Here is a 21,610-nt window from a genome sequence, read left to right on the forward strand (position 1 = left end):
TTGTATTTTTAAATATTTTTCTTCAACTTTTCTATGGCTGGGGTTCTGTTATTCTGAGACTACTAAAATTGTGGCAGAAACCTCATAGTGCCTGTCTTGGGCAGTAAGGAATTTGTCCTGGTGAGAAATCCTGTTACAGGTTTGGAAACAGTTTTCCATTTCCATGTAAGTGTAGATTAACTTTGATGCAATCATGAAGCACATTTGCTTTTTATTCTTTTTTTTTTTATTCTTTGAGAAAACTGGAACTCTCTTGAGATCAGCCGTACTTTCACCCAAGGAATGTGTCTCTACTTCCTCCACTTAAAATGGATATAACCCAATCATTGCTTTGATGTTTGGGATGGAAAGCATTAATTATATGATTCTGCTGTCATGGAAACCCCTTGAAAAAAATTAGGATCTTTACATTAAGTGAGAGATTTGCGTGGTCTCATGTGAACATGACTTTAGATAGATGTCCTAAGAAAACCTGAGTAGATAAGTAAAATTTATAAACATGTATGGTGTACACAGCATAATAATTATTCCCTTCCTGAATGAGGCAGAATCCTATTTTAGAGAGAGGCAAAGATTGCTCCCTGTATATGCATATATGGAATACACAAACTCTGGAATTTCTTCACTGCTCAGTGCTTACCTTTCTGAGGTTGCTGTGCTTCCAGTGGGGAATGTTACCTCGAGGTTTTTAAAAAAACTCTGAAAAACTCAATAAAAGGGATGTGTTTATTTTTGTCTCTCAATGTCCTTCAAGAGTGGCAGTGGGGCATTAAGACACCATTTGTAATCTCAGTTTTGCAATCAGACTCTGTTAACCTAAACTGAGGATAATAGCAGAGTTAGTTAGATGTAATAGTATTATTTATGTTGTTTATTAGTGAGTACTTATGTAATATTTAAGTGAGGGTGCCCATACCACAGTCTGGGGAAGAGAATCTGTTCAACATATTCTGTGCTTGCATCTTTCTCCTCTGATAAAGGCAGGAAAAGTGTCCCAAGAACTCACAGAAATTCAGGCTGGTGAATTTCTCCACAGGACAGGCTTGGTGAGCTCCATGGGGCATCATAGAATCATAGAATATTAAGGTTAGAAAAGACCTCCAAGGTCATCAAATCCAATCGTCATGCCAAGTCTCATTGAAGTGATTCTTTCAAAATCCTTCCTGAAGCAGGGTGTGCACTTGTCCAGTGCAGGGATTTGCTGCTTTTGCTCATATATCAGTATTTTTCTAACTAAGTGACAAAACCCTGGGGTGCTGGTACCCTGCCACTCTTCCTCAGGATCTGTAGGAAAGGTGGTGTGTCCAGGAAGGGATCAGAAGCTGCTTCTACTGCTCCACTAGCATGTACAGATTTATGGCTGGAGAATAAAGCAACTCAAAGAATTCAACATTTTCCTTCTTGGAATGTAAAATAAAGAAAAAAACAACAAACCAAAAAAAAACCAAACCAAAACTAGAAATAGACAGGAGATTCCTGCCATGGGTTTTATGGCTGGGAAGGACAGTTATACTAAATATGCTAGGAGGTATTTTAAAGAGCAGGAATCATTGCCATGACTTGCCAGCCAGGACAAGATGATAAAATGTGAACCAAATCCCAGGATTCAGACTGGGCTGCAGCTCTCCTGTTCTCTGATCAGTCTCGGTCTGTTTATCGTTTAGTTGGTTAAAAGCAAGGAAAAAGGAAAGGGAGAAGAGGCTGTGCAAACCCAAAATAAAAGTGACTTGGACTTTGTAATGCTGGAAAAGAGGAAAAGAAGAGAATCTCTCTGCAAAGGGAATGATGGAAAAGCCATGTGAAGTGATAATTTTGAGGCCCTTAATGGACTATTTGAGAATTCTGCTTGAAGCTAAATGACCCATTAGCATCCTCTGCTGACCAAACACAGGCTCTGACTTTAGAAGTGGACAAGGACATCCAAGTGCCTTTGGAAGTCTGCAGTTTGAAGCAGAGGTTTCCTGGTTTGACTTGGAATTAATGAGGGTTAAAATCAAAGGGGAAGCAGTAGCAAGTCTGTTGTCTCATGGGCTGAGCTTTCAGGATGCATTGCAGTTTCTTATGAAGAAATTGAAGTGTTGGGTGAGGATCTGCTATGAAGAAACATCCTTTTGTGTGTGGAAAAAAAAAGTTAAAGAAAATCAGAGAATCACAGAATGTTTTAGGTTGGAAGATACCTTTAAAATCACCTCATTCCATCCCCTGACCCAGGCAGGGACACCTTCCACTATCCCAGGTTGCTCCAAGCCCCATCCAACTTGGCCTTGGACACTTCCAGGGATGGGGCATCCACAGCTTCTTTGGGAAGCCTGTGCCGGGGCCTCACCTCCATCACAATAATTTCTGTGGTCCTTTGCCCACACATAATCTCCCCACAGTCACAGTAAACTGATGGAAAAGCATGAAAAAATCTGTGCTCCAAAGTAGGGGTTTTGGGAAGTGGAATTGTGTCCCCTCACACACTCCCTCCTAGCATGCCTGACAAGAATATCCCTCTTCACAAATGCACATGGAATGATATATTTAAACCTTTTTTTCCCTTCTCATCCAAATCAAAGAAAACCTATCTATTTGAGTGATTGAAAAGCTGATGGAGAGCCACGATGATTCACTGATTATCTGCTAGGGAGGCAGGACAGTACAGCATTTTAAGGTGCAAAAAATAGCAATCTGCAAATCCACACTTTTATAAAAACACAGTTTGATTGGTGGTTGATTCTGAAAGAGAGAACAGGTCATGCATCACTGCTCCCTGCTGGAAGTGCTTCTCCAGCTTTTTGGGCACTGAGAGAGAATGAGGGACAGGATTTGGAGCAGCAATGGAAGAGATGAGTCTCCTTTGCAGTGTAGGAGACCAAAACATCCCCAGAACAGAACAGAGCAGCTGGGGAGCAGTGGGAAATACAGTGCAGAGTGGTGTAAAGCAGTTAGAGAAGGGTCCAAGGCAGACTGGGAGACCTGATTGCAGCAGTTAGGGGAAGGAAGGAAAAGTGGCTAACAGCAGTAACATTAACATCATCTCTCTTGTGAGAGTGTTGCTTCAGCTGTAAGGAAGGTAAAGAACTCTGGAATAAAGCAACTGGTTTGTCACATCAAGGTGATGCTATCAACTCTGGTGGCTGGAGGACTGGTTGATCTGGTCTCAAGGAAAATGCCCAAGTTAAGGATTTCTCTGAAGTTACTTTTTTATGTGTGTATTGGATAACAAGACTTACACTGTGGGATCATGGAAACACCCTTCTTCCAATCCATCTAAAAAGGAGACAGGGGAATTGAATTATCTGCAAAGATTTTAAACAGGAAGAAACAACATAATGTCCACAGAGGTCACTGGGAAGACTGATGGGTTGAAGTAGAAACAGACATCAAAATTAAAATTCCATAGAATCTCTTTTATCGTATTTGAAAGTGAATGAGGTCAGGGTGCTTAGCACTGGAAGCACATTTGCCTGCCCTGTGAACAGCCCACGTCAGTGCTTGTCTCAATTTTGTTGCACAGCAGAGTGGAGAGGGAACTTTATCTCTTACAGGGGACAGTTTTCTCCTGGCAGCCAGATGCAGCTCCAACACCCCCAGACCAAAACCAAACTGAGTGGCCTTACCCAAGTTCAGCCCTCCAAGCAGAGCCTGGAAATTTAGTGTGACACAGTGATTTAAGCAGGAAGAAAGTACTGTAGAAAAGGGGATTGTATCCAGGAGGAGAAATCTGGATTATCCAGAAGGATAAGTCATTCCAAAAAAATAGAGAATTCTCTATGTTGCTTCAGCTTGATCCAAACCATTCTTTCAATGGAAAAAAATAACATTTCTTAGTGAATTTAATCTCCCTGAATTAATTTCCTTGTCTTTCTCCCCTCAGCTACGAGCCAGGAAGATGAAGTGCTGCCTTCTCTCCATCGCCTTGGCTGTTCTGCTGCTCGTTGTCATCATCATCGCGGTCTCCGTCAAGCGCTGACCTGGCTGAGCTTTGCACAGGTAAAACCCTTTGGCCAAGTCTTTCATCATACTCTGTAAGGTGCCTGAAAGACTGTTTAGGAAGCTGATCGTGATAAGAAAAAAAAATATCTTCACCTGCAGAGTCAGGTCTGGCACACTAAAATATTTTCTTTTACAGGGTGTTAGAGATATTCTTAAAGGATCCTTCAAATTAAGCCAAGGTGTTATTCCAACAAAACAACACATGACCCTTTCCTCTGCTGTTGTGTCGTGTTTGATTTTACAGGAATCTCAAAGCAATGCTAACTAATGGATCCTAATTGTTAGGATTAGGAGTTAGAGATGCAGAAGCAGTTTTAAAGACTCCAGGCTGGAGCAGGGTCAGGGGCAATCCAGCAGCCCAAGGATGTTGGTGTTCTCAAGTTCTTGAGGTGTTCCCAAGTGCTTTTATCTTCTGAAATGTTCCAGAGACCCTCCTGAGGAGCAGGAAGAAAAACAACTGAAGATTTCAGCAGGGATGAAAAATAAAAATGGATCTTTGGTGATCTTTGCTCTGGATCTACACATAGAAGGAATGTTGGTCTCTAGTAGGAAGATTGGTATGCAGCCTTAGGAATATAGGTGACATATCAAAGCAACTTCATCCTGTTAGTGAAGTTTCACCTATAGCATGTTTATTTTGTTAAAAAAAATGTGCTTTAAATGTAAAGGATAAGACACACACAAAAAATTATTTTCCTTTCTTGTCCCTCGTTGCCCTGGGAGAATGACTCATCAATTATTTATTATCAATTATTTGTGATATTCTCTTTCTGATGCAAAGCATGTCTGGGTTACTCCTTCTTTAGAAGGTTTCCAGGCCATTGTTTAAGGAGAGGATATCACATTTACAGATTTTCTACCCCCCAAAGGGGGGCTGTATGCCTGCTGTGATGGCAGGGGTCCCATCTGGTAAAGTCAGAACCCAGAAGCAGCAATGGGATTTTTCCTGCAGACAGCAACTCTCCTGTGAAATTATCCTTGGGAAAGCCAAAGGATTGAGAGATTTTGTTAATTCTTTCGTTTAGCAAGGGTTCAGTTGAAAATGCTCTCCTTCCACAAGAGAATGAGGCTTCTAAAGTGCCTTCTTTCCACTGAGAACTAAAAGGAGCTGGTTCAAAACCACCATAGAAAGGTGATCCTTCACACTTCTTGAGCTTTGGCACTTCTTCTGCCATGACATTGTGGTCATCAAAATTTGGGTACAAGAAGGAATTGTACAAATCAAAAAAAGAGAAAAAAAATTGTTGAAGGATGTCAAGAACCATCTCACTGGTTTGGATGAGGATGATCACAAGCCCTACATCATTGCTAGGAGGAATAGGTAGAAATATTTTGCTACACTTGAATCTTTACTTTTGGCCAGCCCTGAAGGAAGGATGATATTGGTGAAATAGACATTTAATTGACGGAATATTGATGTTCTTACAGCATATCTATCTATCTATCTATCTATCTATCTATCTATCTATCTATCATTTCTATATATATTTTTTATCCCATTTTTATAGAAGAGACACTGCTTATGGGTGCAAACAGGGATCTGTCCTGGTAATTTAAATCTAGAGCAACTACAATAATTTTAATTTCATCGCTCTGCTTTTACTTTGCATTAGTTTGGAAATTTGTTCCATCAGGATAATCTCTAATATAACAAAATTTCTTTTAGTATAGTTAAATATTCCTATCTACTGGAAATTACAAATCTTATCATCAGTTGACTACGTCTAGGCACATTTTAATCAAAATCCCTTTAGTGGAGAAAGTCAGAGAACAAAATAATCTTACAATGAAACTCCATTGGAAAACTAAAATTAATCTCCTGTTATGAGATATATGTCTTGAGGGAAGTGAACCCAGAGATACTAATGAAAGCCCCAGGAAAAATATCATGCTCTACTTTTCATCATCAGTTGTGAAACTAATTATTGAGCTTCTAAAACATGAGTTACCAGATCTGGAGGCAGGACCTGCATTGAATTATACTGGAACAACAATGATTTCTGATCTTTATAAATGGTTCTAAGTCTTTATAAATGGTTCTAAGTGATGTGCAGCAGATTTCATATTTATGCTTTGAGGACTTCTAAACCAGGATGTTTTCAGGGTTTCTTTGTCCATAGAGATAGATGAAATTCTACTCTGAATTTTAATGCAAACAGGTTTTTTAAAAATCCATGGTTTTTAAAATATCAGTGTATATAAAGATTACCTCAAGAAACAGGTTCCTATAAAGCTCTCTTACACACTTTAGGGAGATAAGGAACAGCTGGGTTTTAATGTGTAACAGCTCTGCATGACTTCAGACAAAATAAAGGGAGGAAAGCAAGTGAGGGAACTAATTACTAAATACTCTGGTTGGCACAGGACATATCACTAAATAAAATCCAAAGTTTGGTTAAGAATTGCAAGAACTTCCACTTAACATCTCCTCAAAATGTTTGTTCCATGCTGGATGAGTAAGGGGCCAGAAGAAAAAGCCCCAGCCACTCCATTCCAGGGGTTTAAATCCCATTTGCAGGATATTAAAGTTAGGCTTCCTTAACTTTCATGGCTGGTGAGAAGAAATATGAAGGTCACTATTCAGTGAATTTAAAAAATTATGCCATTAATATCTATGATTAGTAGTTATTGTTTTGATCATTAGCAGATTTTTTTTTTTAGTTGCTTGATGTTTCTGCTTTTGCAATAATGATACTGAACCAACATCTCTCCTCAAAAGAAGAATTTTTTCCCAACACCACGAACCAGACGTGGCTTGGACAGACAAGCCCATTCCTTCCAGAGGGGAGATCACTGGATGAATCTTGCAAAGTGAAAAGCAGCTTTTCCCTGTGAGTTTCCCAAGCAGTTGTGCCATCACTGGCTGCTGGCTCAGAGAGAGAGAGCAGCTGCTCAGGAGAGCTCCCAGCCCTGACTTTGCCTGCCATAAGTGTGTCACTGCTCCCTTGGGGCAGTTTTGTCTGGCAGAGAGAGAGGAAAGTGTCTACAGCGAATGCAGAGAAACTCCTGAGGACTTGTGTCTGTGCATTTGTTTGCTGACACCTTAGGAAAATAGCCCAGGAACTTTTGGGTCACATTGTGTGCATCTTGGAGAAACACTGCAGCTGCTCTTTTTTTGCTGTTCCATCAACATCAGCGGCCATTCAAAAGGACAGGATTGCAGGAGCAGTCTGAAAGAAGCTTTTTTTGGGTAGTGTCAATATTTCAGCTAGACAGACCTTCTGTGCCCTTCTTTTGACTCATTTGCATGAGTGCACACTTATCCAAAGTGACAACAAGACTGTTGGAGTCCTAAGTTTTAAGCCTTCTTTATAAGGAAAACAGGGGTGACAAACTTTGAGAAAGCTGCTGCATGTGTGTGACAGCTGGAAAATATGTTTTTCAATGACAACTTCGTAATTTCAATCCCATTGGCCAAAGAAAGAGAGAATCAATGATGACTTGACTGAGCCCTGTTCTTGGAAGCAGCAGAAGGCGCCTTCACCCTTACCAAGACATGTTTCTGTCAGACAAAGGACACTGGACTGAGCACACACATTTTACCATGTAGATTCCTTAAATCCTGTGGGCTGTGACTCAACAGATTCTCCCAGCATTCAGCAGCTTGAAGCTCAAAGGCCTCCTGATACAGGAGACAAGTTGTTAAATCTTTAATGGACATTAATTCGTTCTTTTTTTGATAATTTCACCATTTGGACTTTGAACCATCCTAAACTTATAAAATACAAACTATCCTGAGTGAGGAGTTGCACTCTGGTTACACTCTCCATGTAATCCTGAATGCTCAGACATAAAATCCTTAGAATCAGTGAATGGTCTATGTTTAGATGATATCCTAAAGTTCATCCTGTTCCAATGCCCCTGCTATGGGCAGGGGCACATTCCTCTATCCCAGGTTGCTCCAAGCCCCGTCCAACCTGGCCTTGAACACTTCCAGGGATGGGGCAGCCACAGTTTCTCTGGGAATTCCATTCCAGGGCCTCACCACTCTCACTGTAAAGATTTTCTTTCTAATATCTCACTCAACATCTTGGACAGTGTCTCCTTAATTGGGCTGTAATCCATGTGGAATGTAATAATCAGGCTCCAAGTATGTGTTTCCCAAATATGCAGCTGTCTTGTTTTGAATTTAAATTGAATTATCACAGAAAAATAGAAAATATTGGTTTAGTTTGGATTATTTTTCCCCTCCCTCACAGCTACAGCTTTCCTTGCATAATTAATTTATGGGTTTCTAATGTGGTTAAGTGTTTTACGTAACCTGATCAATGAGGATGAGGTTCAGACAGCAGATTTTACACAGCCCATCCTTGGTGTTTGTTTTTCTTTCAGACCTTTTGCCTTTTCAGTTGTCTGTATTATTTTAGTGCCTCATGCACTATCACTGTCCCTGTGTGCTGTTCCTCCTGTCACCAACAAATGCAGTCACAGCATCACAACCCTGTGTGTGGGGGTCATGAGGGTTGGGGTGGCAGAGAGGGACAGATTGACAAGTGGCTTTGTGGCACTTGGCATGTGCAGGTCTGTTGTTCCTTCTGAGCAGGAGACAAATCTGGGCACCCTCTCCTGACACACACAGCAGAAATTCTGACATTTGCCCCTTTCATCTCTCCCTGGCTATGTCAGGCTGCTAAAGCACAGCAGTTCCTACTCAGTGTTGAACAGAGAAATAATTTAACCTAAGGAACTTTGTAAATAAAGGCAAAGCACAGAGAGTTTTGTTTCATGGTATTGCTTTTGCTTTTTAAATTGTTATCACAGGGCTTTTCTTGGTGTCTCTGTTTTCACCACACATCTATATGTGGCTTAATGTGTGAGTGGCTGAGTTTTCAACCTTGTTTCAATCTTTCAAGCTCTGTAAGGGTCATAATATTTTTGGCAGCTGTCATTGAAATCCTAAAATAATTCACCCCTCTGCCCTGGCTGTGGCACTGCTGCCGTGTTTGCTGTGCAGCACAATCAGGAATCAATAGCTCTGTAATATTTCTTTTCCCCTGTATCCTATTACTTTGAAAAATTTCCTACATTTAGAGTCAGGTGTCAATTCTTGTCATTTCAGTTCTTGTCTTTTAGCCTATAATTAATTGCTCAGATCCTGGCATCCCTGCTCAATTGTTGTTCTGACGAGAAGGCTGAGGTACATCCTGATTCTGCAGTAACTTTTTGCTTCAAATTTAAGATCTGAAAAATGAGACCTGGATTTTCACTGAATAATATGTAGTGGACCTTGGTTTGTGATTTGGCCCAATTTCTTAAATTAGGCTAACATTTGTATTCTTTAAGACTTTCCTGATTCCAATGGCCACATCTCCACTTCTCTCCCCTGTATTATTTCCCTGACAGCACAATAAAAATGTGCACCACAAATGTGCAGAAGGAAATTATTATTAGTAGAAAAAGAAATTTTAAGAGACAAGAGTCTGCTTTGTGAAAAAAGTACCTCAAAATAACAGGGCAAGAAAGGCAGAAGTGCCAGGAAATAGGCAGGATAAATTTCTAAGAATTTCTCTGAGTTTTGACTATTGAGACAAACCTCCAAACAAATTAATGTTTTGATGGAACATCACCCAATCAGGTTACTGTGCTTTAATGTATTTCAGATCATGGTTGTTGCCCATCTTATGGTCTTTGACCTTTATAAGTATCACATAATGCCAGGTCATTAACTCTGTGAGAGAGTGAAGGGGGGATATATCACATTTCCTTTGCCTAAGAGTCCATGTGCAGACAGTTCCTGCAGCTCAATTAACTTGAGTTCATTGATTTGATTCCAGAGTCAGGAGGACTTTGGAACAGCCAGCAGCTTTCTCCACCTCATCTCAGGTTTCTTTGCCATCAGTAGGAAAATGGGATACTCCCACTGAATGCACAATGCTGACCCTTCTGATGGATGCCAAGTCTGTGATCTGAGCTTCCCAAAGCACTCTGAAGACACTAATTATTTATGCTTTGTAACTCCTTTAAACTTAAACCATCCTGACTCACCTCTGGGGACCTGGCAAAAGAGGGTGATTTTCTGCATATTCAGTTTGAACTGTGAAACAGCACAAAAATGGATGCACTGACTCAGATCAATGGTTTTTCTTTCACTTACTGTCCCATTCACAGATATTTAAGGAATTACCATGTGAAAAGCTGATATTTCAGCTAGAATTGTGGACAACACCAGCCTAGCTGTGGCTTTAAATGACTAAAATTTCAGTTTCCACTTGGAAAAGATTGTTGTAAGAGTAAGTCTAAAATATTTGAACGAGTCAGTGCCAAGTGACCTCTTCCCTATGGGTAGTCTCAGTTCCTCAGAGCAGTGGTGTCTGAGGGAGCAGTTGGTGCTCAGCCCAGGGAGCAGTTGCACTGATTAATGGCTCAGGAGGGCTCTCTGAGGCATAAATCAGTAGCCCCAGGAGAAGGGAGGACTAAACCCTTTATAGGAGCAACACAGAGTCAGAAACTGCTCTCACATCACTGCAGCACTATCAGCTGATGTTTTCAGCTGGCAATGCTGGAATTACCTGTCTCATCGAGCCCCAAAAATGCAGCAAGCTTGTGTTGTTGTGAGGGACAAGAACAAAGATCAGCACAAGGGAGTCCCTCATTCATCCTGGTGCCCGTGGACTGTGGAGTGAGTGGATTTGCAGTGAAGTCAGCATGGGAAGGTGTGTGGTTCTTTCTGATAAAGCTAAAGCAGTGAATTCCTCTGTGGAGAGCAATTCCTCTTGTCCTGAGTGTGGTGGGGACAGGGGTGATGTTGCTGCCACTGGGTGCAGAGCTTGGTGTTTGGGGGTCAGGGGTGGCCAGTTCAGTTCTAGCCTGTATTGATACAACAAAGCCTGCAAATTCTGTGTTTTATCATCATTCCAGTTATCTCAACTGGCTGGACATTGCCTGTAGATGGAAAGTAGAGAATAAATTCCTGTTTTCGTTTATTTCCACACGCAGCCTTCGCTTCTGTCTTATTAAACTGCCTTTATCTTGTTCAAATGTTTCTTTTGCTCAATCTTATTTTTTCCACCCACACCACTGCTATCCTGTTGAGGAGGGAAGAGACAGAGCAGCTTGGTGATCACCTGGTGTCCAGTCAAGGTCAACCCACCACAGAGTCTCAGAGGTTTTCTTGGGAACAGGGCAGCACAGAGTTCATCAGAGCCATTCCCTACACTGGATAACAATTCCTATTGTTATCCAAGCTCCTTGAAAGTGTTACTGGACTGTTATCCTTAGTGGTAGTGTCAAAGCAAGGTAATTTTGGATCAGTGCTGTCTGGAAGAAAACCTGAAAATCAGCCCAGGAGGTTTTCTTGGGTAAAAGTGTTAAAGAATAAATATTTTGTCAGTTTAGCTGGAAAATTTCATGTCCCAAAAGGGCAGACTCTTAGAAAGGCAATAAATCTGTGATTATTTCTTTGTGAAGAAGGATGTTGGAGGGGACAGTGTGTCTGGTGTTGTGACTTTCAGAGTGAGGTAGATGGGAAGATTGTTCTGTTTCTTCAGTTCCAAAATTTGAGTGCTGTCTCGAGGATGTTCAACAGGTTGGAAAGTGTTTTAGTGTCAGAGGAAAATCACTGCAAGTGATTAAATGTGCTCTTTGAATTGCTGTCCTTTGTCCCAGCCATTTCTTCTGAAGCCCTGGTGGTGGTAGGCCTCTTTTTGGGACATGGCCTTATCCCATGATGTGCTGCAGGTTGTTAAATTCTCCTTTGGAGCCATGTGACCCTTTCCAAGCCACCAAAATTTTCTGGGAGTTATCATTTAAAATTGAGAGTGAAATCAGAGCTTCTTCAATGCTGTTTTGGTGGCCTCCTTTTCTTCTTAGGAAATAAAAAATGATAAAGTTATAAAAATTATAAAAATAAAAAAATAAGATAAAAATTTTTCAGCTCCCACTTTATGCATCCTTTTTAATGTAGTGGTAACCATGTCCTTGTTAGCCCTCCATCTCCTCAAGCAGAACTAGAAATGTCCACATTTTGGTAATATATCAATGAACATGATATACGAACATATCATATATTCAATATGTAAATTGCAACCTGCTAATTGCAATCATCTTTCTGATGTGAGATTCTTCAAACCAACTTTAAAAAGAGAATTATAATTCCATCCTACTCAGTGAATTTTCTGAAATATTCCTTGCAGCTTCATCAGGCTTTACAAGGAGTTGGAATCTGCTTCACAACGATCACTCATTTACAGAATGTTCTTCAGCTCCCAAAATAGGCTTTTAAGGTGTATCTGGAAAAGGAGACTTTTGACTTCAGTCTTTGCTTCCCAAAAAACTGCTGGAGAAATGCTTTTTTACTTTTGGCTTTGGTGTGGACGTTGCTTGAGCTTTGACAGATTCTTAATCCCTCAACAGCCATATTTTGACACTGAAATGGGATTTTTTTTTTTTTTCACATTACAGTGTTGCTCCATAGTCCATAAACCATTTAATTCCTCTCACAAATAGGTCACCAGAAATCCCTGCATTTGTGGGTCTTGTCCAAAGAGCCCCTACATTTACAGCTGTGCCCCTCACATGGATCTCATCCTCCCAGCCCAGAAGGTGGGCAAAGCTCCTTGTCACTGAAATAACCAGCGAGGTGGAGGGCAGGGAGATGACTTCAATTAGCAATTAGTGATGCTGATTGAATTACCTCTCGTTAGCTGAACTGCCTGACTGTCCATGCACAGCCTGCTGAGAGTGCAGGGTGAAATGCTTTAGTCCTGATGTCTTGTCATCAAAACTTGCCAAGAATAATATCGCAGCCATTGCTGCCTCTCAGCTGACAAGCAGTAACTCATTAAATAACAATCATTTGATCCCTTTGCATTGTCTGCCTCCTCTCAAGAAAAAAATAAAAAAAATCTGTATCGTCTGTAGAATATTTTCAAGGCATCTGCTTTTTCATAAAATCCTATCCAATGAACAAGAGTTTCTTTCTTTAGCCAAAAATGGAATTTCCTCTCCTTCAATTCCTGCAAGGATTGGTGGGGTTTTTTGGGGTTTTTGTTTTGTTTTGTTTTTTTGGGTTTTTTTTGATGTATAGTACTGTGCCTGGTAGGAGTTTGCTCTGTGAAGAGGCATTCTTGTTGATTATTTGGACCAAAATTTTTCTCAGTTTTACAACTGCCGTTTGTATTATGTTTACAACATGCAATTAAGGGCTCCTATTAAATGTTCTTATAAGGCAGATCCCAATGATCAATGTTTATTTACATTTTTTCCAGAGCACAGTATTGAAAAGACAATATAGAAGAAATGTAATGCAAGAGAGGAGCTATAAAACCTCCATTTCAGCTTGTTGAACAAATTTGGGCATTCACTGGCCTAGGAAATCTTCTCTTCTGACGCTCAAATATTTCTGTGGAGTGAGAGGCACAAAAATTTCCTGGAATCCCTTTAATTTGTAACAACTTTTCCTTTACTGAATTACATATTTCAAAGAATATCTTGTTAATGACCAGTATATGGCAAATGTATTTTCTAAGCTTATTAGTACAGAAATAATTGCAAGTGGCTGCTATAGTTCATTAAGGCTTATTTATTTTATAGTTCATTAAGACTAATTTTACCAGCACAAAATATATTTTAATAGCCAGTTTTGCTTCTTTTTTTTTTAGGGTTTCTCTGCCATCTACTGCTAGCAATAGTTTCTGATTTTCTTCTTTGGTCTTGGATAATTTTCCACTATATTTACTGTGAACTACTTAGTGGTGGCTTTTAATCAACAGTTTTTCTGGGCAGTAGCAAATTATAATCTTTAGTCAGGCATATATTAATTTGCATCTGTGTTTTTCCTGGGTCAAAAAGAGCTGGTATATTTTATTGTTTAATATAAACAAAGAATAGCACAGTAGCTTGACATGCAGTTCAACTCACCAATTTTCCAGAGATAATTGGAGAGCCAATTTTCCAGGCTGGATTTGAGTTAAATATTTAATGTTTTGTTGTTTGTAATGAGCTGTTATATGGAAAACTGAGTCTCCTTGTGCCTTTTGCTCAGTATCTGGCTGAGACAGAGGGTACCTCATCCATGGCACACCTGGGTTTGATATCTGCCAAAGAGAGGCCGATTTTTCATGGCTCAGGTTTTCCAAGAGATCACTAGGGAAGGTTCTCCATCTCTAATGCATTCTTGATTTTGATCTGAAGAGAAACTAAAGAGCAACTCTACCTTAAATCTAATCCAATTATCTCAGAGACAGAACGATGCTCAGTTTGGTAAAGGGAACTCACATCAGCTCAGACATGGGAGAGAGAGGGAGAAATCAATTTATTTTCCTTACATCTTTTCCACTTTCAATGAATACTTAAATATTTATTGATGAAAAGACTAAAATTTGAGGACACTGCCCCTCCTTCCTGTCTTTGCTATCAAGCAATGGGACTGGGCCTGTTTAATGTCTGTCTCAGCAGTCATTTACACTTTAGGAACAGTGAAGCAGCTACAAAACAGATTAAATGGTGACCTCTCCTGCATGTCTCATACCCTCCTGGTTTATGGCAGGAATCCTTACTCAGGGTTTAAGGCAAGATCTAGGTCTGAATTCTCATTTAACCCTATAAATCTAAAGCTAGAAGGAATAATGTGCAGAGCCCTAAACTGTTCTCCTTCATTCCTGTGGGATTAAAGGAGCCAATGTGACAGCATTCAGGAGAACCCAAAGGCAGAGCCATTCCTGTCCTTCATTCTCACAGGGATAAAGTGAAATTTGAGTCTCACACGACTGTTGAAAAATGTGGGCAAGGAAAGGCCATGGCCTTAAGATTTCTTCTCTAAATTTGTGGATATACTGAATTTTAGAACCTGCTGGCATTTTGGTGTGGCAATTTCAGTTCAATTTTCTGTTGTGGTTGAGCTTTTTTTAGGTGAAATCAACATTCTGGTTTTTTGTTTTTTTTTTTTTTTGCTAGAGCACACATAGATGTGTATGCACACACACACACACCTGGAATCTGGGGATATCAGCAACACTAAAAAAATCCTAAACTAGGTGTGTGGAAAAAACTCACAGAAATTATTGCAGTCAGGAATAAAAGTAAAGATTGCTCCAGTTGTGAAGAGGAATGAAAGTGCAAGAGGTTGACACACAGCCAGCTTTCCCTTCCATTTTCTTGGAGCTGAAGGAAAAAGTTCTAACAGGATTAGGTATTATGTGCATGAATATGTGTGTGTATGTGTGTTTTTCTGTTCATACCTGTGTCAGACAGACAGATATGGGGTTGTTCATCCTGGAGAAGAAAAGGTTCTGGGAAAATCTTAGAGCACCTCCCAGGGGGCTGCTGAAAAGAAGGGAGGGACTTTTTCGTGCAGTGACAGGACAAGAGAAGGTGTTTTTAAACTGACAGAGAGCAGGTTTAGATGAGATGTTCAGAAGAAATTCTCTACTCAGAGGATGGTAAAGCACTGGAACAGGTTGCCCAGAGAAGTTGTGGCTGCCCCATCCCTGGAAGTGTTCAGAGCCAGGTTGGATGTGGCTCTGAGCATCCTGATCCAGTGAGTGACATCCTTGCCCATGACAGGGAGTTGGAGTGAGATGATCTTAAAGGTCTCTTCCAACCCATGCCATTCTGATTGTATGATCACTTTCTTTGCTAAAACAATTTTAATTTCATTTCATTTGCAGTATGAAATATCATACAAATTGGATACTGTTAGCTTCAGTTGTTTCAATACAAAACAAAGGGCTTTAAGATTACTCTCCATTTCTGTGAATAAGCACTGAATGCTTTCCCTTTGAAATGTTTTTCTAAGTCAAAAAGGTGGCCATTCTTTCTTTTGTGTTGTTTATAATGAGTGGTCATGAGGGCTGTTTTTGTCTAAACACCAGGGAAGTTAATGAGCTTACTTCCATGGGAACAGAAAATCCTGCTGCAAGTCCACACAATGCCTTTTTCCTGGTAAGATCTTGGTGCACACAGGCACCAAGTGGAGAAAAGCTGCATTCACCAGGAAAGCAGATTTTCATCTTCCAGGGCACTGCACCACTTTTCTTCTCTCATTCACTGTGAAACTGAAACTGAAGGGACCTTTGGGACACCTCCCACCGTGGGCAGGGTCACCTTCCTCCAGACCAGGCTGCTCAAAGCCCCATCCAGCCTGGCCTTGGACCCCTCCAGAGAAGTTTCAGTGCCTCACCACCCTCACAGTAAAGAATTTCTTCCTAGTATTCAGTCAGAACCTGCTCTCTGGCAGTGTGAAGCCATTCCCTCCTGTCCCTCCCTGCCCTTGGAGAAGATCCCTCTCCAGCTCTCCTGGAGCCTCTTTAGGCACTGGAAGGGGTTCTGAGGTTCCTGCAGTTCCATGCAGGGCACACTTTGCCTTTGTAAGACTCTCCTCTTCATGAGAATTCTTCCTCCTGCCAGCCTAAGTGAGAGTTCTTCATCCAACTCCTGCCACAAAATCATCAGCCCAAGCTTTACCCTCGATGCTGCAGCTCAGAGAACCAAATCCCTTGCTGAAACATGCTGGGAAAGTTTAGGCCTGCCAGAAATATTTTGTGAGCCTGTCTTGGGCTTTTCAGAGAAAGGTAGGGTTTTGCTCTCTGTCAGATTTTGATTTTTATTTTTAATCTCCTTTTGATGAGCTTCCTTCTTATTGGGTTCTTAGCTACTTACAGTAGAAAGCTAATTTTTTAATTGTGGTTTCCAACCAAAAAAAAAACCAAAACCAAAACCCCAACGAAATAACCCTCATCACTTCAGAATCCTTCTTGCTTTCATTTTTTTCTGCTGTTGCTTTTACTCTTGACATTCAGCCTCCTCAAGTCCTGATATGACACTCCATAAAATCTTTATCCTGTCAAAGCCCTGCTGTGAGCATTGCCCAGTGCTTCCAGAATTTGCATTTAGCATCCATTCATATGACTCTATTGGTGGGGCTCTCTTATCACTGAGTAGCCCTCCAGCTTTATATGAAAGGGCACAAAGTTAATGAAAACAGCATTAAAACTCAATTAGCATTTAGTGAGATCAGTAAGACTTGTTCTGAACTTAATATTAGTTTCCAATTTTTTTTTTTTCTTTTTGAAAAGAAAAAAGTATCACAGTATCCAGAACCAGAGGCAGCAGAAACAGTTCCATCAAAGAGCCTGTTTTTCAGGTGAGGATGTTATGTCAGAAGGAAGGGAAGGCTTTGATTTTTAAGGGGGTTGTTTCAGGGTTAGGGGAAATTTTATGTGTTATTTCATCCTTTTGTCTTTTGACAGAAGAGCCACTCATTGGAAGTGATGTCTCTTTTCTGTACATTTTGACTTAAATTCCTGGAGAAATGAATCCAAGAGGGAGGAAGATCTCTTGAAAATGTCACAATATACCCAACTTACTTCAGAGTGTTAATGAGGATTTTTCTCCAGATACAAACTTTGCTTGCTGCTGCTTTTCTTGAGGGAGAAAAAGAGTTGAAAACTCAGTGCACTGGTGGTACAGACAGGCAAATTGCCTGCCATGCCAGTGAAAGCAGACTAAATCATGCTTGAGTATAAACATTTGTGTATTCTCCATTCACAGCCCTTGCTCTAGATCAGGCCAGACCTCCAGGGCCTCAGGTGCATTGCTGATTTTAAAAATACCAAGAATATTTCTCTGGCCTCAGGGCTAAATTACAAGTCTTTGTTACTTCAGCAAATCCTGCAGTTCCACAGTGTAGGGTAGCATCTCATATGCCTTAATTCTGAGTCTTCTCTGGGTCCTGTGTGGTTCTTTTGTGGTCCTAAGACATTTTTATACATTTTTTACTGTGTTTCTGACACTGGAAGTACCCACAATATTACACTCTGCTAAGGAGGACAAGAGCACAAGCCAAGATGTTCCACAGAATTTGCTGCAAGAGGTGTAGAGATTTTTTTTAGCTTCAGTTGGGAAAAATTTTGGAGTAGCTGTGGTAGATTGTGCCTAAAAAACTTCTGTGTTTGAGTCATCTCCAGAGAGACAGCAAGGAGAGGTGGGGTTTTGGTGAGGTTTCTCAAAGGTGTGGTGGTGTTCAGCAAAGGGAGAGGACAGAATAAAGGAATGGAATGGAATGGAATGGAATGGAATGGAATGGAATGGAATGGAATGGAATGGAATGGAATGGAATGGAATGGCCTTGAGTCATCCACCCCTAGGAAGACCCTTGGGCAGAAGGAAAATGCTGTGTTCTCTCTGAGAATGTCAGTTCTACCACAGAGAAACCTTCAGGTAGCAGATTTTAAATACTTGACTGATCTGATGCTGTTGGGGACCTGAGTGAGACACAGACATTGGCAAAAGTGAAAATGCTTCTGCAAGAAAAGCAACTCCAGCTGAGGGACTTCAGCCTTTCTCTTTCTACAGAAGAAAACCCCAAGAAACAATCAAGCAAGTACGTTCCAGAATGCACAAAACCTATATTTTATTTTCATTCTTTGGACTCAAGGACCAATTTGATGACTGATAAGGAACAAGACAATCCCAGCTTAAATCTCGATTTTGACCTGTCCCTTTCCATGGGAAATCAGCCCATTTTTGTGCTCATTTCTCTTCCCCAGATTTGGACAGTGGTGTTTGGACCAATTGTTTCAATTATTTGGGTCATTTGGGTCAGTCCTTCTTCTAAAAATGGGTGTAAACTTCTGACCTAAAGGTGTGTTTTTATGTCAAATCACTGAGTATTCCTCACAGATAATACAGGAACATTTAGAGAGGTCACATAAGGACTTAGGCTGATAAAAGGACCTAAGAAGAAGAGCTGGACAGAATAATCTGTCATGTGTTGAGTCAGCTAATAAAAAAGGTAGTTACTTAAAATGTCCACAGGCACTGAAGTGTAACAGAAGTCTTAGACAAAGGAAAATAATTGAAATTACTATGGACATAATGAGAAATGCACTATCAGGTTTTGCAAAGGCTGAGACCAAGGGTTTGATTCCTGAGTAAGAGGAAGCAGAATTACAATGTAGCCAAGTGTAAAAAAATAATAAATTAAAAATGGATTTATAAAAGGACATCATGGAGGATAGCATTAAGTGAACCCAGGTTGTCAGTTCTGAACTTCAACGAGAATCCAGGCACTCTTTTTGTGAGAATGAATAGAAATAAATGCATTTAGTGCTGAACAGTGTTGTTTGACTCACATTCTTTTAATAATGGACTGTAAACCTGTGTGCTGAACTGAAGATGTGTAACACAAATGTAAATAAAAGCCCTGCATGCCTTTCATCCAGCAGGTCTCAGCTTACACCCCGAGCACCCCTCTGAGGGGCAGAACTTTCAATATTTCTGTTTTAATGGCAGCAAAACTGAGATGTAAAGAGATTAAGTCCCTTGCTGGAGGCTGTTAGAAAAGCACAATTGTGTCAGTTGCTCCCAAGCTCTCGCCATTCAAGCTCAAAGAGATTTTATTTGCACCACACTCTTCACAAAGTATATGTTTAGATAAGTGAAAGGAAAATATCTGTGGCATAAATCTGGTGATTTCAGCAGAAATGCTTTGGGGATTAATTTGATCTGCTCATTTCTGGGTAGGTACCAGGAATTCTGCTGTGTGTATTTAAAGCACACTGGTCCCACCTATTGGGGCTGCTGGGGAATTGATTTTATTGGGTTGCAGTAGGTCATTTGTCTTCATGCTGATAATTTTGTTTGGGTTTAATAGTGTTTCATTATTTTCCACTCCAGTGTATTTTTCACCATCTAAGGGATTTCAGGTGTAAATGTATTCCCCCACCACCAACTTCTGCTAATAATTTCACTGCTGTCTTTGGGTCAAATATTGATTGTGACCCCTGCATGAGGAAGGTGTTGATATTTAAAATCAAACTTTCTTTTTTATACCTCATTTCATGCAAAAAAGAAAAAAAAATTCCATGTGAGCCAGCTGTAAGGAGAGGAGAGGGAGAGGGAGAGGGAGAGGGAGAGGGAGAGGGAGAGGAGAGGAGAGGAGAGGAGAGGAGAGGAGAGGAGAGGAGAGGAGAGGAGAGGAGAGAGGATTTAAAGACAGAAGTCCATCCACTCCACAACCATGATTTTTGATGGGACCTGTTTAGGGACACTGAAGAAAATAGATGAGAAAAAACAAAAGAACAAGAAGCTTTTAAAGAAGCCAATTAGAGCATTGCCAAGTTAAAAAAAAAATCCACCATGGAGTTTAACTCAACATTTTCTGCTTATTTGCTCTAATTCACCCCCCTAGACAGTGAGGATGGTGAAGTGCATCGAGTTTTTTCCCATGTGTTTGGGAAGAGCCCATGGCTAAAACTGAGGACAAACTACAGAGTAGGACAAACTGGTCATGGGTATAGGCAAGGGGACATTTCAATCTCTAATAACAAGAGCTTATATTTAGTTTATTGTTATTTCCAAACTATTGGAAATAACAGCCCTGGTGTTATAGTCAGTACATCAGGTGAACAAAAATCATTAATTACTTCAAACTAGTCCTCAAAAACTTGCAACATGCCGGTGTGAAGTTCAGATTTCTGACCTGCTTTATTCCAACTGTTCCAGCGCTTTGTGTTCGTTTCTTTTGGGCTTTGCTAAAAAACCAGAGAGTAGGAACAGCATTTTAGTAGCTTCCAAAACGACTTAATCTTTACTGAATGTCTGAATATTTTAAAGAATCCAGCTCCATATTCAGGGAGCCTGTACCTGGAACTAGGACTGCTGCCTTTTTTTTACTGTAATGTGTTTCATAGGCACAATCTACTCAATAAAATGGACAGAACTCCACAAAAAGAACGTGGTGCTTCTGCAGAAAAATAGTTTTATTTTCTCCTCTGTATATGAAAGATAAAAATAAGGCAAATATTAGAATAAGGTGTCTAAAATTAAGTCCTTGTTTCTGCTTCAGACCTTTTTCTTTGAAATTTACCTTGAAAATGTAGCTCCAATGACATCATATATAATTTGCCTTCAGCTACCGGAAGCAGAGTGTTGTGTCTTCTGATAATTCTTTCTTTTTTTGAATAATCTAAAATTCAAAATAATTCTTATATTCAGGCGAGGTACTAGTTATGCTCTTATTTTATGGCTTGAATGATTCCAGAAATAGCTTTCTATTTTCCTTTCTAAATGATACTGGAAACTACAGAGGAGGAAACAACCCTGGTTTTGTCCTTTTTTTCCCCTGTAATAATAATAATAATAATCAAAAGCAGAAGCATTCTGTCTGCTGTGCAGCACAATTTCTCATCTGGAGACCTTCAGATGCTTTTGAAAGCATTTGACATTAACTCTGCTTTAGTGACTGAGGAAACAGCAGCACACAGTTTAGCAATTTTCCCAGTATCACGCTGAAAGTCCACAATAAAGAACTTTAAAGCACAGGACCCTGATTCCTCTTTTTTATTGCCACGTGGGTATTTCAACTGCATCATCGTCTCCATCCTCTGTCAGCTGAATTTCCTGCACCCAGCTGTGCTTGGTTAGATGTGATTTAATGATAAATCCATCTTTTAATTCTCACTTTGATGACAGGAGCCTTTCCAAACTGATCATTGTTAGGATACAGTTTGGTCACTGAGGAGAGGAGTTGCTTGAGACTTAGAGATGAATAAATAACAAATTATTTGTTTGTTCATTTATCTATTTAGCTTTAAATAATTAATTAATTCTGATGGGGTTCCTGTGCTGTGTTCATCCCTGAGGTTTCTCAGGGTGTGGAGTGTCATAGGAGACTTTTCTTGCTGGAAGGCTC

At 40.2% G+C, this 21,610-nt stretch overlaps 1 protein-coding gene across 7 annotated transcripts in view; it reads left to right on the forward strand.

Annotated features, from left to right (window-relative positions):
* TSNARE1 (t-SNARE domain containing 1) overlaps positions 1–21,610 on the forward strand; it is a 456,292-nt gene that overhangs the window by 394,566 nt on the left and 40,116 nt on the right. For all 7 annotated transcript variants that reach the window (XM_084226302.1, XM_084226301.1, XM_084226304.1 and 4 more), the window contains one exon: positions 3,860–3,975. In XM_084226302.1, coding sequence (XP_084082428.1) covers positions 3,860–3,955 — 96 coding nt within the window. In that variant the 3' untranslated portion in view covers positions 3,956–3,975. The remainder of the gene's footprint in view (positions 1–3,859; positions 3,976–21,610) is intronic.

Source organism: Fringilla coelebs (genome assembly GCF_963513975.1).
Source record: "Fringilla coelebs genome assembly, chromosome: 1".
NCBI lineage: Eukaryota > Metazoa > Chordata > Aves > Passeriformes > Fringillidae > Fringilla > Fringilla coelebs.